Source organism: Pelobates fuscus, chromosome 2 (genome assembly GCF_036172605.1).
Source record: "Pelobates fuscus isolate aPelFus1 chromosome 2, aPelFus1.pri, whole genome shotgun sequence".
NCBI classification, from domain to species: Eukaryota; Metazoa; Chordata; class Amphibia; order Anura; family Pelobatidae; genus Pelobates; species Pelobates fuscus.
The window spans coordinates 151,612,209-151,630,144 of NC_086318.1; the positions used below are offsets into that span (position 1 = coordinate 151,612,209).

The window sequence follows — 17,936 nt, forward strand, 5'->3', positions numbered from 1 at the left end:
GAGGCTTTTTAGTGAAGAAAGTGGATAGCTATTTAGATTAGTGCCCCCCACCATGTGTAATACAAACTGAATTACTAAAGGTTTTAATTACCTTTTCTACAGCGCTGAGACATCTTGACACTGCTACCAGGCTCTCTTCTGCAACGCCATTGTGGAGGCCTCACATTCCAGGCGTTCGTCCAATCCAATGCTCCTCGTAGAGGATTTGGTGGGAGCACTGGATTGGATGAACAATGGAAGAGCACTGGGGACTGATGCACATGCAGGGCAAGTGTGGCCCAAGCATACAATCAAATTCTTCTCATAAGAAAGCATTGAATTCAATTATTTCCTATAAACTGCAGTGCAGGCCACCAGCAAAGAGGTGGAAATATTACCAGGTTTTCAAATTTGTATTGCCATATATGTGTTTATTTATCCATTATGTGTAGACACTGGGAAGTAAGTAAAAAGTACCATTATGGATTGCAAGGATTATATATAATGATAAAAACAAATTTGATAAGCTATTACATAGTGAACAGAAATCCTGTCTCAAAAAAGTCCCTCCACCTAAATCAATTACGCATAAAAAGAGATCATTTTAAGCATCACGAGGAGACAAGCCTCATGGCCATATTCAGGTTAATCCCAGTACCCAGACTGTCTTGGATTTTAAAATGTCTTTGGGGAGAGTTGTATTCTTGTGTTTCCTGCTTATTGCTGTAACTTTATTTTTTTTTTTGTACGGTAAGTAAAACCTTTTACATTTATTTTCAGATGAAGTGTGTGCATATTCCATTTTCCTATATATCTATAGCAATAACCGCAAACATTTACTTGAACCCCTTAAGGGGATTGGATATTATTATAATATTGTTTATACAGTCATACATCATAACAAACTTGTTTAAAAAAATAAGAAAATGTCAGCTTTGTATTGTTATTTTATTTTTAGTTTTTTCTAATTATATTTACCCTTGTTGTCAAGACCCATATACATCTCATCTTTGTATCTGTCTCTGAAAACATACCATTGTATATTCCATTAGATATATCATTATATTCTATTTAAATCTGCAGAACACATACAGTTGGAAGGACATTATGACATTTAGTAATATCTGATATATTATAACACTGTGTAATATTGAGATAAGTTACCCAAGGTAATGATTGGTCTACTATCAAGAAGGATTATCAATTTAACAAACTGTCAATCAACTCTTTTAATGGAAATCGATATAAAACATGCAATATAAAAAAGTACATACCTGAACAGTTAATATGTATAGCACTCAGCTCTAATCTGACAATAGAGCAAATAGAGCAAAAAAACTTGCCCGCTGGATATTCCAGCTTGTTCTGGTATTTCTCTAATGAAATTGAGAATACAGTGTAATACCGGCGCCGGCCAGTAGGTGTGTATGGAGAAAGGCAGGTATAGGAAGCTACATCTTATCCCTGTTTTGACTGGATCCGCAGTGGTGCAGCACATGTAGCCAGCAACTCCCAGACTGCAGAGACAGCCTACAGATCAGATAAGTGAGGGATGGGGGGGCAGCCTACAGATCAGGTAAGTGAGGGATGGGGGCAGCCTATGGATCAGGTAAGTGAGGGATGGGGGAGCAGACTACAGATCAGGTAAGTGAGGCATGGGGGGGGCAGCTTACAGATCAGGTAAGTGAGGGATGGGAGGGCAGCCTACAGAAAGGGGCAGCAGGAAGGGGAAGCTTACCGATCAGGTAAGTGAGGGAGGGGGGGGCAGACTACAGATCAGGTAAGTGAAGCATAAGGGGCAGACTGCAGATCAGGTAAGTGAGGGATGGGGGGCTGCCTACAGATCAGGTACGTGAGGCATGGGTGGCAGCCTACAGAAAGGGGCAGCAAGAAGCAGGAAGGGGCAACAAGAAGCAGGAAGGGTCTGCAAGGAGAAGGAAGGGTCTGTAAAGAGAAGGAAGGGTCTGCAAGGAGCAGAAAGGGGCAGGAAAGTACAGAAGGAGCACAAAGGTAAAGTAGGAGAAGGAGCAGAAAGGGACAGCAAGAAGCTGGAAGGGGCAGAAGGAGCACAAAGGTAAAGTAGAAGAAGGAGCAAAACATAATAAAATTTAGCAGAAAGGGGCAGCAGGAGAAGTAAGGGACAGAAGGAGCACAAAGGTAAAGGAGCAGAAATAATCAGAAGGAGCACAAAGGTAAAGTAGGAGAAGGAGCAGCAATGAGCAGAATGGGCAGCAAGAATGAGCGCAAAGGTGAAGTGGGAGAAGGAGCCGAAAGGAACAGAAATTAGCAGAAAGGGTCAGCAAGGAGCAGAAAGTGTCTGCAAGGAGCATCGGGAACAGGAAGGGACAGAAGGATCACAAAGGTGAAGGAGAAGAAAGAATCAGAAGTAGCACAAAGGTAAAGTAGGAAAAGGAGCAGAAAGGAACAGCAAGGAGCAGGAAGGTAAAGTAGGAGAAGGAGAAGAAAGGAGAAGGAACAGAAATGAGCAGAAAGGGGCAGAAGGAGCACAAAGGTAAAGTAAGAGAAGGAGCAGAAACGGTCTGCAAGGAGCAGAAAGGGATCAGAAGGAGAAAAGAGCAGAAGGGTAAAAAAGCACAAGGAGCCAAGGAGGATAGAAGGCAGTGTCAGAAGAAAAAGAAGAGCTCCCCAAAAAAAGTAAAATATTTTTATAAACCGGGAACTAGCGATTGGCTTAGAGCGTCAGCTGACCACTCTAGTCTATCAGCGGCACCCATGCCTGGCATCAATCTGCACTTCCTGACACTCTGTTTCAGAAGCCAAATACCACTAAGCGAGCTGGAGCTGGAGGAAGCCTTTACAATTACAATTACAATTAGCCTTTACATTACAATTATGCCCCCCCACCCCCCAGGAAAAATTCCTGCGGACGCCCATGGTCTTGCAGTAATTTTGACCCAATCTGAGGTTGTTTTTTTTGCACATTTATTTGTCTTTGTTGATCGCGACTGCCTGAATATTCATTTCGCAACATAATAGGAGGCTTCCTATTAACTGTCTTTACTAAACTCCAAAAGTAGCACAAATGCCATGCCATCAGCTTCTGACCACTTCCTGACAACATCAGTCTGGAATACCTCTCCATACCAAAAGGGTCAGGCTGAACTCGCATCAGACAATGATGGATTTTACAGCAATATTTTCCTGGTGATGAACAAGTTTTGCTTGGTCATCAATCTCCACCACTTAAATGTCTTCATAGTATACAGACAATTCACGATAGAGGGCATCCATCTACCATGGGACTTGCTCCAGAAGGGCTACTGGTTCACCTGCCTCGAACTTAAGGATGCCTACTTGTCAGTCCCGATAGTTCCATAAATTTGCCTGTCCCATTTGTGAGAGCATGTCCCAGTTCACTTGTCTTCATTTTGGCCTGAGCTCCACTCCTTGGTGTTTCACCAAGTTGCTAAAGCCAGTAATGCACATCTACTAGTGAAGGGTATTCGTTGTCTAATTTACAGAGGCGATCTTCTGTGATGCCACCTCACGCTTGCCGTTATATAATATTTGTTTGCTGGAGTCTTTCATCATGAATTGCTGGAGGGTTTCATCATGAATTTCAACAAATCAGCGCTGTTCCCCCCTCAGGTCATTCAATTTGTAGGTTTTGAAATAGTTTGTCTTGTACACTTTAAAGGGAACCTATAGTCCCTAGTCCAAAAAATTACGTTTGTTTATTCGGAACTTAATTTCCCTTCTGTCCATCCCCTATTTGCTAGTTAAAAACTACATTTAAAAAAGTTAAAGATTACTTACCTTATTTCCAGTGCTGAGACTTCTCTGCTGCAGCTGTCTGCTCCACCTTCGAAGACGTCAGCATGCCTGGTCAAATTCAGTACTTTTGATTAAGAAGTATTGGATTTGAGATACATAAACGTTGTGCTACTATGAACAGCATTTAAATGCAAGAGTGAATATCACTCCATTCTGGAGGACGCATAGTCTAGTGGGTTTCAGAAATACAGCCACTAAAGGTTTATTAAACCCTTCCAGACAGGACCTCAGCACCCATCTGAGATTAAGAAGTAGTCTTGGTGACTTCAATGGTCCTTTACATGTTTAAAAGTTGCAGATGTGTCAAATAGGTCAGTGTTTCCCAACCCAGTCCTCAAGGCACACCTACCAGTCCAGGATTTAAGGATTACCCAGTTTTGTCTAAGGTGTTTTTAGAAAAAAAAAAAGAAAAAACACCTTAGACACAACTGGGTCACCCCTAAATCCTGGACTGGTAGGTGTGCCTTGAGGACTGGGTTGGGAAACACTGAAATAGGTCATTTATCTCCATATAAATCTATTGAACTTTGCTTTATTGTAGAGTTGGATGAGAAAAAACATCAACAGTAAACAAGAAGGTGCACTTTGATTTTATGAGTCAAATTGTGTCACCTCTAAGACTGCAGTCTGTCTCGGTGTAGTTCAGCTGATATTTGCCATTAATACCGCAGCAACTCTAGAAAGTGCCTACTGTTCACTGAAAGTCAGGTATTTTCCTCACTTTCCAGAACTCATAACATTATCATCAATTGACTTATCTGTCTACCACAAACATTGGAGGTTATTTTCAAAGTGTTCTGTTCTAAGATTGGTGACAAATCTCCCCCACTGAGTATTATTATTCTCAGAATATAAACATATTATCTCATAAGTATTAGTGAAATTAAATATCCTGGCTAGCAAATAAAAAATAAAATAAATTCTATATTCCTAAATAATCCATATAATTATGTGAATAGTACCATGAATACAGACAGTAAATGTGTTTTTTTTTAGCACCAAATAAGAATGAAAGTATAACTGTAGTTTTATTTTTAAGTAACTATGCTTTTGGAATTCTAAGATCAAAAACAAATTTGAGGATAATAGACAAAGTAGAAAAGTGACCAGAGAATTCCAAACCATTCTCCACCTCCGCTTTTTCCAATTTAGGTATTTTTACCGAAAATGAGCAGTTCTTAATCAATTTGCAATGGCTACACTTGGCATTACAAGCACTTCTTAACTGCATCTTCTATGATGCTTGGCCAGTCTAAAAAGATGGATATTATTGTATTGTGGTCAGATGTTACTCCATTGGTCAAAACTGAAGCTGGTTTTAGCCACACTTCCCAATCTAAATACTTCATTGATCATCATGGGAAAAGCAGATTAGAAACATATGTAGTCTCAAGTTTTGCCATCACTGCCATCACTGCTTATATATATATATATATTATACAATAATCAGCATCTTGATATGCCACACCTGTGAGGTGGATGGATTATCTCACTAACACAGTGCTCACTAACACAGATTTAGATAGATTTGTGAACAATATTTGAGAGAAACAGGCCTTTTGGGATATAGAAAAAGTCTAAGATCTTTGAGTTCAGCTCATGAAAAATGGGGGCAAAAACAAAAGTTCATAATTTTGTTCAGTGTATTTATTCTAAGATAATAAGAGGGCAAGATACATTATGAAGAAGAAATAAGTGGATAATGAGGGATAGAAAAATGCCAAACTGATCAGGGACTGAAGGAGAGATGCAAGACAGAGGAACACACTTTTAAGCTTTGTTTAGTTTTGTTCCACAATAACGGACAAGATCTGCAACATGTAGGTCTACACCAATGATGTCAAACTCTCGGCCGCATGCGGCCCACAATGAATATCTTTTTGGCCCAGCGAGCCGCAAGTTTGACATGCTCACCGTTAAGGAACAGTAGGAACCTGCTCTCACCACATTGCAGGGGTCTAATAGAGGTTGGTGCTCAGATTTAATAGAGGGGGGACTGGGATTTGGTATAGAGTGGGAGGGGGGGGGGGGGACTGGCATTTGGTATAGAGTGGGGGGGGCTGGGATTTGGTATAGAGGGGAGTGGGGGCTGGGGTTTAGTAGAAGAGGGTGCTGGGTTTTGTTTTCTTTTTTTGATACTGCACTTTAAAAAACAAAAAACATTACTATAAAAACTCAACTTATATATATATATTTATTCTATTTTTGCAGCCCACAAAGATGATAGACTCCTACCAAGTCTTTTCACTGTAACAAAATAAACTGCCAACTACATGCATTGAAAAAAACCTTTAAACAAAGATTCCATTTCAGGTCTATGTCTCAGCGCTAATTCTATTCAAAATGACTTTGAAACATTGGCTGAAAATGTACAATGTGTTTTCAAGTTCCATAAAGTTTCCTAGATCAATATAGAATAGTCAACATGGAATTAAGTTCAGTACAAACAGCTTCACAAATGATCTCTTCATAAAGTGGACTTTAAAGATAAGAAGGACCATGCTTCAAGGTTGAGGAAAGAATAGCTCATGCATGTTAAGTGTACACATTTTTTTTTTGGGGGGGGGGGGGGGGAGAGGGATTTTGACTCTCACCATTAGTACTACTAAGATGCTGAAGTTAAAACAGTTCTTAAATGGTGGAATGGCTTTGTATCAAAAACATGTACATGAAGTTAAAGGAAATCAACCATTCTCATGTTTTAATTTTTTTAAGTAAAAAATAAATGTTTACCCGTTTGTGTTTGCTGCCATTGTTATTCAGGGGATAATTACACTGGTAGTCAGGTTGATTAGCTTGATGGACTTTGAGTCACTTTTCAAGGTAATCATGTGTTTTGGCAGCATTTACTTGTATCCCTGGATTACTGTATAATTGCTTCATTTGTGAAAGCATTGATCATAAATGTACTTAACAACACGCACATCAGACACTCATATATAAATATATATATATTTGCATCGCTTTGTCCTTTCGTGACTATTTAGATAACGGAACAATTTCCTGACATGCACATTCTAGATCAATACAAAATCAAATGCCTTTGTTTATATGACAAATCAATGCATGAATCCTTAGTCCAAGTGATTAGATTACATATCAGGAACCTGATAAATTTAGTCACTTGAATAATACATGTCAAGTTTTCGGTTTTATTTTCCAGAATCTGTGCTATTCTGTATTCACTGCAAACAATCCCTATGGTAGAGTTGGAAATAAGAAGACACTATCAGGTATTTTTTTTACCAAACTGGGAAGTGGCAAAGAAATTGCCAATTTGTGGCTAAAAAAAAAAGCTGTGCTGAATTTTTCTTTTTCAATAAATTCAATACAACTTATGGTTTAGGGAATAAGCAAACCCACATCAATAGTGGAGATCTAGTAAGGATGTTCATTAATTAGCATAACATGCATTAATATGGGTAATCTGGGATTCTGATGATGATTTTACAGCAAACACATATTGCATTTTGTGGATGCCGAGTGTGTGTTGGCGATGTTTCAATTTCATCATTGGCTGGTGCTAATATTTACCAGCTAATGTCCAGAATGCCAATCACTCAAACGTACTGGAACCCAAATCTCTCATGCTACAATTTACTGTACCATGGCATGAAATCTTCTGACTTTGGATTGCTCTTATTTTGCGAAAGGAAAGCTTCAGCTATTTTTAAAATAATTTGTGATACAATTTCATGATGTGTCAACTAACCTTTGATAAATGCAGCTCTACATGGAGAAAGGTTGACAAATAGCAGAACGAAAGATGTAGTTGCATAAACCCACTTCATCTTCGTGAGTTGAAGATCCACCTGTTGATTACCTTTGCTCACAATGCTCTCTTTCTGACACATATATATATATACGAGCTTGCATATCATATATGCCTTCCCTTTAACCTTTGGACTCAGAGCTGATCTTATTCCCTTATTTAAGCATCCTCGTAGGAAACATAAGGTGACATCTTCCAGAACCCAGCCATGTATCCCATTTTGTTTATTATAATTTAATATTAGATATAAAAAAAAAAAAGACAAATGACCTATAGATTACCATACATCTTTCAAGATTCTCACAGGAAAACTTAAATGTTCTTACTATTTCTCACTCATACATTCACACATTTTGCTTATATCAAAATCAGACACTAACAGTCAAATTCTGTCACTTGCAAGCACTCCCTTAACACAGGCGTAGCGGGGTGATGAGGTGAACATAGTTCCATACTGCCGAAAAGATTACAGGTGCCTTCCCTAGGTACTGGTTTTTAATTATCATCATCAATATTAATAAAGATGTCTAGGTATCAAGGTTTTTTGAAAAAATGTGAATTAGAGAATATTTCCAATTTCACTATTTTTGCTTAAATATTGCAGTTCTCTTTCAAATTCACCATAATTCACTTTTATCGAATTTTAGAATACCCAGGTATTTCAGTATACACATTGAATGATGCCGTGTATGTGTTTGAGCTGGCTGAGTGGTGTTGGTGGAGAAACCTCCCCAAATTATCCTAGTAGAAAAAGAAATTGCCCCCTTCCTGTTTACCTTTGGGCATGACAAGTGTAAAATCACTAGTGGATCAGCATATAACAGAATCCCTGTTGGTAGTGGATACATAACATGTCTGCATCTACAATAGGTGCAGCAGCAGATCACAGAACATTCAGACATATAGATGCGCACTTACTCAAACTCATTTGCAGAGATACTAATGGACACTCACGTGCATGTTCATACAAATTCTCTCTTAAAGACATGACATTATTGCACAGTCGTTATTCGGCATGTGCCAACCATAACTTTAATAACACACAGACACCAAATTTTCTGTTGGAGTATAACGTCCACAGCTTTATTAATTAATATCAATATATAAATTAACAATTTAGGGTCATTGTCAACAGTACTCCTTTCGTTACGCTCTCTCCTGTATCATACCCCCGACAATGACCCTACCAAAATAAACATTAACATAACCAATAATATTTACACGTAACTCAACGGCCTACCAAGAGGCCCCACCTCCATTTGTCTAACTGCAGGGGTGTACCCAGACACCCCTACACCCCTTGGTTCGTAGCCACCGATGGGTTCGAACCTACGTCCATACTTTTAACTTCCGGCCTACTTTCGCCTAGACCTTGGCCTACCAATATCTTAACCCGCCAAACTTCCAGTTTAAGCAAGACCTTTTCCGCCAAAGCACATGCCTTGACCCCTTAAGGACATGTGCGACCCCCACCACACAGAAACAGGGCTTGTGCTATCCCGTCTTGCAAACCTAGATTAAAAAGGTCATAGCCTACATCCGATAAATGCACTCCGTCTGCCCGAAAATAACCAGGTAACCGTTCCTCCAATTCCCGATGCCGCACCACCACTCCTCCTAGCCTACGAATGAACACCGACATGGTCTTGTTCACCTTACCCCAGCATCGAGAAACTGCCTTTACATCCCTGGCGTATCTCCAGCATAAACGAGGTACCATCTCTGACCATACCACCTTCACGCCAGGGATAAGCCCCCTTAGTTTATCCACATCCTGCTTCATACGTTTAACCAGTTCACGCTGGGGAACCAAACCTAAATCGTTCCCACCCCCGTGAACTACCACCACATCCGGTAAGACCCCTTCTGCCACCTTCCAAAACAGTGCCGTACTAATGTGCTGCCAATCAAACCCCCGATAACCAAACCAGAATAATGCCACCCGGTCCACAGGAAAGCCCAGTTGTGTTCCGTTTCGTCTAACTGCGGCCCTCCTCCTTGCCCAGTGAATATACGAATGGCCAATTATCCACACCGTCCAACCTAAAAGAAAACAAAACAGTGAGGAAGCAGCACATACACCCCTAAAACACATCCACTTTCAACCCCCACCTCATACCAACCTATCCGGCCGCACATAAGAGCGAAATCGAAGAGATTCCCATGTTCCGATCCGTTTTATCCACTCATCCCCTAAGCCCAAGCGAGCCGCTTCGGTCGCTGCACCAATGCGGATTGAATGTGTACCAAACTGCATGGGCTCCAGACCCAACCTCTGTAAGCCCAAACTGAAAACCCGCACAAATTGGAACCGCGACAGCGCCGTACCGTCGGCATGTATGAAGAAACATCCGCTCCTTACTGGGCGGAGTACCAAAAACCCATTCCCGCTTGCCACCAGGCACAACCCTGACCCCGGCAATTCAAATAACGTCACCGTGTAACCTTTCCCGAAGACGTCCGTCTTCGATCGAACCAGTCGAATCATCACCCTGTCCCCACCAACCGTCACATCCTCCAACCTAAGCCCGCCAACCCCTTTCTTGTTGGCACTAAGCAACTCACCAATCCGAAAGGCCCCAAAAAAGGCCCACGAAAAGGCCACCGTAAACAACGCCACCTCGAACCCGGAAAATCATATCTCAGGCAGTGCGCCTAACAACCCCTGCAACACTGCAAACGAGACTGGCCGTCTCGTATCTTTCGTCTTCTTACCCTACCTAAATCCCCGAACCGCCTGCCTCACTATAAAATGTTTAGTCATATCCACCCATCCATTAAACTTAAACATAAACGCCAACGCCGACAAGTGCCTATCCACCATCGACGGCGACGCCTGCTTTGCGAACAACCGGCATAGTATCCATAACAGTACGTCCAGCCGATTATCCTCAGAGCTCCCTGCCCCAACGAAACACAACATTACATGACATGCACAAGAGGACCAATTGCCGCAACAGCTGTACCACCGGCCAGGATGAAGCAGATAAACCATTAATAGCCTGCACCACTGCCATGTTATCCGAATTGAACACTACCCTTTTATTGGCTAACTCCGGACCCCATAGCGCCACCGCCACCACAACTGGGAAAAATTCCCAAAAGGCTAAGTTCCTAATTAATGGGCTCGCTTTCCATGCCTCCGGCCACTCCTCCTCGCACCATTTACCCGCCAGGTACGCCCCAAAGCCGACGCTACCCGATGCGCCCGTAAATAAACCCACGTCCGCGGAGGATCCCACCGGATCCCGAAAAAACACTCTCCCATTAAACTCCCTCAAAAACCTCGCCCATACCCTTAAATCATCCCTCATGTCCACCGAAACTCTGACATAATGCAACGGTTTCTTCACCCCACTCGTCGCCCGTGCCAACCGCCTGCAGAACACCCTCCCCATCGGAATGACTCGGCACGCAAAGTTCAAGCTACCTATCAACGATTGAAGCTTGCGCAAGGTCACCTTCCTTGCCTGCCCAACCGTGTCCACCAGCCGCTGAAGGGCGTGTAGCTTGTCCCTTGGCAACCTACACTCTCTCCTCACCGAGTCGATCTCCAACCCTAGGAAGCTGAGGCACGTGGTGGGCCCCACCGTTTTGTCCTCAGCCAACGGTACCCCAAACGTGTGCGCCACCCACTGAAAGGTCTGTAACACCTGGCTACAGCGTTCCGCGTGAGGCGGGCCAACGCATAGAAAATCATCGAGGTAGTGCACTACTGCACCCCCAGCCGACTCCCGCCGTACGACCCACTCCAAAAAGGTGCTAAACCTTTCAAAGTAAGCGCACGATATGGCGCAACCCATAGGCAAGCATAAATCCACAAAATACCCCCCGTCGAAATAGCACCCTAATAAGTGATGACAATCCGGGTGTATGGGAAGCAGCCGAAATGCTGCTTCCACATCCAATTTTGCCATCAGTGCCCCCTGACCTGCTTTCCTGACCAACTCAACAGCCTTGTCGAATGACGTGTAGGAAACAGAACACAGGGCCTCGTCGATATCATCATTAACCGAAGCCCCGTGCGGGTACGATAAATGATGTATCATACGGAATTTACCCACCTCCTTCTTGGGGACTACCCCGAGTGGAGACACTCGCAAACCAACCAACGGCGGGGAAGGGAATGGCCCCGCCATCCTCCCCAATTGCACTTCCTTACATAACTTATCTCGAGCTACCCCTGGATGCTCCCCCACGGACCGAAGATTTTTACACAACTCACCTGAAGCCCTTTCTTGAAACGGAATCCTGAAACCCTCTGTAAAACCGAGCAGTAAAAACCTCGCCACTTCCCGGTTATCGTATATTTTTAACCAAGGCAGCATCGCGCCTACCTTCACCGGTGACGCCCCCAGCTGCAGACGCAGCAGCGGATGCACCGGCGCCCCCCCTCCCACGTTCGGCTTACCCTTCCTAAAGCACCTGGAGACTCCATGATTGCCCCCGCAACCGGAGCACTCATGTTTGAATCTGCAGGATGCACCCCACTTGCACTGGCTCTCATTGTAGAGCCAGCAAAAACCCTTCTTGTGTCCTGCCGACGCGGTACCCGAGCCCGCGCCGTCCGCTCCGAGAAAGGGGCCACTCTTCTGTGCCATCATCAGCCTCATCCACAAAGGCAGGTCCCATCTGGTCCCACCGCATGGACGGATTAGCCGCTAAACGCTGACGAAATTTTTGTCATACTTCCACCACGCTAAACCCCCGTAGGTTCGATACGCGTCCCCAATCCCGTCTAAATAACAAAAAAGCTGCGAACAGCGATCAGGGTATTTCTCCCCGATCACGCTCGCCAAGATACAAAAAGCTCTCAACCAGTTCCCAAAGGACTTGGGTATCTTCCGATACCTCCGCCTCTTTTCCTCCTCCTCCTTTTTCGCATCCTTCTTATCCTCCTCTTTCAAATCTAAAAACTCCTCCAGGGGAAGCAGGGAAAATATTTCCACAAACTCCCCTCTCCAGATCTTATCCTTAGTCTCCACCTTTAAGTGGCACCCCAGCGGCCCCGCAAAAGACACATGGACATTCTGCCGTGCCGCATCCGTTACTTCCCCGCAGAGATCGACTTGATCTCCGTCCCCACCTTTCGTTCCCTGACCCGTTCTTGTGGTGCCCTCACCCCCTTTTGACGCTGCAGACGCTGCAGCCTTTGACCCCGCCTCCCGACCGCCATCCGCAACCCACACCGTCTCAAACTGCGTCGGTGACCCCCCCGTCCCCCGACCATGATTCTAACAGTGATCTTAAACACCCCAGTAAACTTCCCGAGTGTGGTGCAGTTGAAGACTCACCGCTCGAGCCCCCGGCCGCTGCCGGCCGCGGGGGCGTCATCTCGTCCACAGCATCAACCGACCCAGAAGGAACCAGTGGACGCCGACTCCTGCCCGCCTGTCCGTGCTTCGCTCCCGTGGGCGTCCTACTCATCGACCTGCAAGGAGAATACAGCCTGGGTGGTCTGTCCGACTGCAGCCTCACCCGCCCCTCATCCCCGTGTTCAGACCTGACATCCCCACTCTCACGCCTGTAACGTCCCTCCCGCTCGCTTCTCCTCCTCCTCCGTGCGGCGTAGCTCCTCTCTGACGACCCTGACACACTGCGCCTGCGCCTCAGCCACCTGTCCTTGGAAACGGACCTCCTCCCCCTGTTCCAATTCCCCACTGGGCTCCTGTCCCCTAGCCTCCTTCTGTCTTCAGATCCCCGCCTGCTGTCCCTCCAATCTGCTCCTCCACGCTGACGTCCTCTGCTGTTCCCACTGCTGGCGCTTCTCCTATCCCGCTGATCCTGGGAGTGACCCCTAATGGCCTTCCGCCCCCTGCTGTCCTGGGTGCCACCGTCCTCCTGGCCAGCCACCCGCCGCCCGGTGTCTGCTGCGCCTGTCTTCCTCCCCGCCTGCACACCTGCACTCCTGTCTCCACTGCGCTCCACACTGCCGCTCCTCGCTTCACTAGTGACCCGAGTTACACCACTGCTGCGTCCGTCTCCCCTCCTTCCCACGCTCCTGGTCACGCTCCTCCGTTCCTTTAAATCTGCAGCGCCATCCCTCTTGCCCCTAGCACCAGCCGCTTCTTGCTGCTCCCTGCTGACCTGGTCCCCCTCCATGTTGTGTGAGACCGCTGCCCTGTCACTGCCAGTACCTCGCAATCCTCCCTGCCCCTCAGCGCTGCCCCCAGGGGGCGACTCACCAGGACGTCTTGGGCTGCTACAGGACCCTGCAGCCGAGTCTACTCCGTCCTGCTCCACTCCAGCACTGGCCTGCCCACCCGCCGCCATCCGGCAGGGGGCGCTCGACAAGGGAGGCCTCCTCCTGGCCTGCAACCTCACCGCCCCGGCGTTGCGCCTAGCTGGCGGACCCGGCCGACGGCTAGCTCCCGGTCCCTGCTTTCCGGCTGCTGCCACGTTCTGCCACACACTGCCTCCCGCCGAGCTCCTCCTCCGTCGTGCCGCCGGACCCGCTCCAGGACTCAGCCGTTGAGGCGGCCTGGCTCTCCTCTCCGGTCTCCGCTCCGGAACCGCATGGGGGGGAGCAGACGTGCTCGGAACCCCCAACTGCTCCTGCAGCCACGCCATACCTTTCTCCTTCACCACGGACCGCACACCCGACAAGATTTCTTCTAATGAAGCCATGCTGCACCTGAAAAAGAAGAAAAGAAGAGCCTAGCCGACCTGCAACAATTTACAGGTAAGAAAGGCTCAAATTAGAATGAACTTACCCTAAAATGGCCGCTATTTAACATCCCCTCTAACCCACGCCCCCCTAGCACAATCCCTAGGACAGCCCCTTGACCTAAACTTCACCTGCCTACTCCTGGCTCTGTCAAGGCCCACTTCTCCCTGCGTTGCTCCGTGGTTTCATTCAGCCTTACAAATGCTCACACAGGCATGCTCAGAGTCACATTGACAATTGAAAAAAATATCTTGGACTAAAGTCACCCATGATGATAACTCCCCCCCTTCAATGTCATTTTAGCTATTTCTTCAACTAGTAGATTATCTAACTCTTCTATTTGTCCAGGTGGCCGATAAATCACAACTACACAAGTTACTGCAACATCCATTAAATCTACATTCTCAGTTGCCATTATTTCCACAAGTTCATGAATCTTATTTCCTTAACTCCAAATGTTTGTAGCCACGACTCTAAGCTTATAATTTTTTTTAACACTCTTGCTACAGACACTTTCTGTCCTTGTTTTGGGGAGCAAGTGGATTTATGTTTTATCACCTTTATGCCCCTCCCCCTCCTAGTTTAAATAATTCCTAGCAAAACCTCTTAACTGCAAACTATCAATTTGGTACAGTTCATTTCTACTATAGAGCACAAGTTTAAGTCCCTAAAACGCATAACTCAGCCCCAATCTACCTAGCAAACACTCTCACTCACACAGAAACACACCACCACAGAAACACACAATGCATCCGTAGACACACACACACAATGCATCCCTTACACACAAACACACAATGCATCCCTTACACCAAACATGTCAAACTCAGTCTAGCACGGGCCAAATAAACAAGGTTTAAGTTTATGTGGGACGCAAAAATAACAAACCTTAAATTTTCATAGAAATTTAGGTTTATTTTTTAGAATACAGTATAAAAAAAAACCCAGCACCCCCTCAACTAAATCCCAATCCCCCCCCCCCCCACTCTAGCCAAGAAGCAGACTCCACTCACATTGCCACTGCAAGTATGAGACTCCGGAGTCCGGCCTCTGGTATACCCCAAATGGTGCCGTCCACACGCGGTGCCAAAGCGGATCCTCCCGCTACTTCTTGAAACCCTGTGAAGGTGGAGCACATTGGAATGTGATATGCAGGGGTGTATTTACCCCGAGGCAAACAAGGCATTTGCCTTGGGCGGCACTTTCTGGGGGACGGCAAAAAAAAGCCGCCCCCAATCCCCCTGGCAAATGCCTTGCCAGCCTCTTGTCCTGGAGGGCCCAGGAGCTGGCCGGGTGGCCACCTCAGGGCCCCCCAGGCTGGCAGCGGTGGCACTTTCCGGGCGGGTGGCGAGGGAGCAATAATCCTCCTGTTCAGCTCCTTCGCGTGCACTTCAGTGATGCCGGAGAAATATTTGACGTCATTCCGGCTCCGGCATCACTACGCTGCGCGCGAGGGAGCTGAACAGGAGGATTAGTGCTCCCTCGCCGCCTGTAGTCACCAGCCGGCTGCCCGCCCAGCAGCCCCACTGGACCCCAGGGAAAGTGTTAATCCACCCCAGCATTCCCAAAGGTAGGGAGGCTGGGGGGGATTGAATAAAAAAAATGTGAGTGTGTTAGTGTGTGTGTCTGTTAGTGAGTGAGTGTTTGTGTCTGTTAGCGAGTGAGTGTGTGTTTGTGTCTGTTAGTGAGTGTGTGTGTCTGTTAATGAGTGTGTGTCTGTTAGTGAGTGTGTGTGTCTGTGAGTGAGTGAGTGTTTTGAGTGAGTGTGTGTCTGTTAGTGAGTGCGTGTGTGTGTTTGTGTCTGTTAGTGAGTGTGTGTCTGTTAGTGAGTGTGTGTCTGTTAGTGAGTGTGTGTTTTGAGTGAGTGAGTGAGTGTGTGTCTGTTAGTGAGTGTGTGTGTGTGTGTGTCTGTTAGTGAATGTGTCTGTTAGTAAATGTGTGTGTCTGTTAGTTTGTGTGTGTCTGTTAGTGAGAGTGTATGCATGTCTGTTAGTGAATGTGTGTGTCTGCTAGTGACTGTATGTGTCTGTTAGTGAGTGTGTATGTGAGTCTGCCAGTGAATGTGTGTGTCTGCCAGTGAATGTGTGTGTCTGACACTAAGTGTGTATGTGTATTTAGAATGTGGCGGGGGGGAGAGAATGGGGGGGAGGACATGAGTTTTGTCATACCTAGAGCAGCACAAAACCAGGATACACCACTGGTGATATGGCTTTGCGTGCCTCCGTGCAGCTCCAGGTCCTCCACTGTCCAGCCGTGGCTATTGGAACACTGACCCACACAAACACACACTCACACTCTCTGACAGACACACACACACTTACATTCACTGACAGACACACACACATTTACACATTTTTGCACACACTCACATCATTGTCCAGTGGGGATCTTCTCTCAGGAGATGTCCGTCCTGCTGCTCCCTCACACACGCAGTTTAGTGATGCCGGGTCCCGGAATATGACGTCATATTCCGGCATCACTAGAGAGGGCATGCGCAAGGTAGCGGTGAGGAGCAGGAAGACTGAGGGAGCAGTGAGGAGCAGGAAGACTGAGCTCCTTCAGCGACCTCTCCGAGTCCCGGCCAGGTAAATTTTAGCAGAGTAGGCACCTGCAATGTGGAGAAAGCAGGTGTCAACTCTGCTTTAACACTAAGCATGTACTCGCGACTCGCCGGGCCGCGAGTTGAGATGCTTGCCTTACACACACACACACACACTGCATCCCTTACACACAGAAACACACAATGCATCCCTTATAAACACCGAGAAACACAATGCATCGCTTACATACACAGAGAAATACACAGTGCACTACTTACACACACTGCATCCCTTACACACAAACATACAATGTATCCTCAAACACACACTGCTTCCATTACACACACAATGCATCCCTTACACCTACAAACACAGAAGCACACAATACATTCGTTACACACAAACACATACTGTTTTCTATCCCTTACACACACACACACTGTATCCACTAAACACTCACTACATCCCGTACACAAACTGGAATCTCTATACACTATGTTCCATAAGCAAAGCCCTTACATCCTCTACAATAACGCACAACACATCCTCTACACACATACTCGCTGTGAGTGAACTCATCGGTGGGTCCTGTAGGTGGACTCTAAGGCAGGCCTTATGTACAGACTCCAGACCTTGAACTATGTAAGAGGCCCCATAATTTCTGATGGCTAACTTCGTAGTTCCACCACTGCTTCTAGTATTAACTCTGATTAAATTTACATTAACAGAGAAGATGTCTGGGCACACACAGAGTTTCTTCAACACGGACTTTATTCGGACATTGAAGCTCACAACATTTCAGCTTTTCTCAAGCTACGAGAATCCTCATAAAATCACATTTATATAGAAAATTTGTAAAATTGTTTTGATTTAATTTATTTTAATTCTTTACAAATAACATTTATATAGTGCGAGTATGATGGTAGCTTTACAAATCACATTTATATAAATAATAAAATAATAATAATATAGCGCTTCTCTGCTGCCGACAGCCATAAATGGCACTTTTAGTCAATACTGACGTGCAATACGTTATTCCTCCTCCATATTCCCTCCCTTCCAATCCCTGCGCTCAATGCACAATTCGCTGGGTTCATTGACTGAGCACTTAGGAGAGCAGGCTACTCAATCTCCCTGTACTGCAGCGCGATCTCTCTATACAGCAAAAACAAATTGTAAGTAG

General features: G+C 45.6%; 1 protein-coding gene across 1 annotated transcript in view; it reads right to left on the bottom strand.

The window, feature by feature from the left end:
• Nucleotides 1-7,586, bottom strand: part of LOC134586905 (alkaline phosphatase-like) — a 33,029-nt gene extending 25,443 nt beyond the window's left edge. The window contains exon 1 of the mRNA XM_063442843.1: nucleotides 7,487-7,586. Within this exon, the coding sequence (XP_063298913.1) occupies nucleotides 7,487-7,565 (79 nt within the window). The 5' untranslated portion in view covers nucleotides 7,566-7,586. The remainder of the gene's footprint in view (nucleotides 1-7,486) is intronic.
• Nucleotides 7,587-17,936: the final 10,350 nt, after the last annotated feature.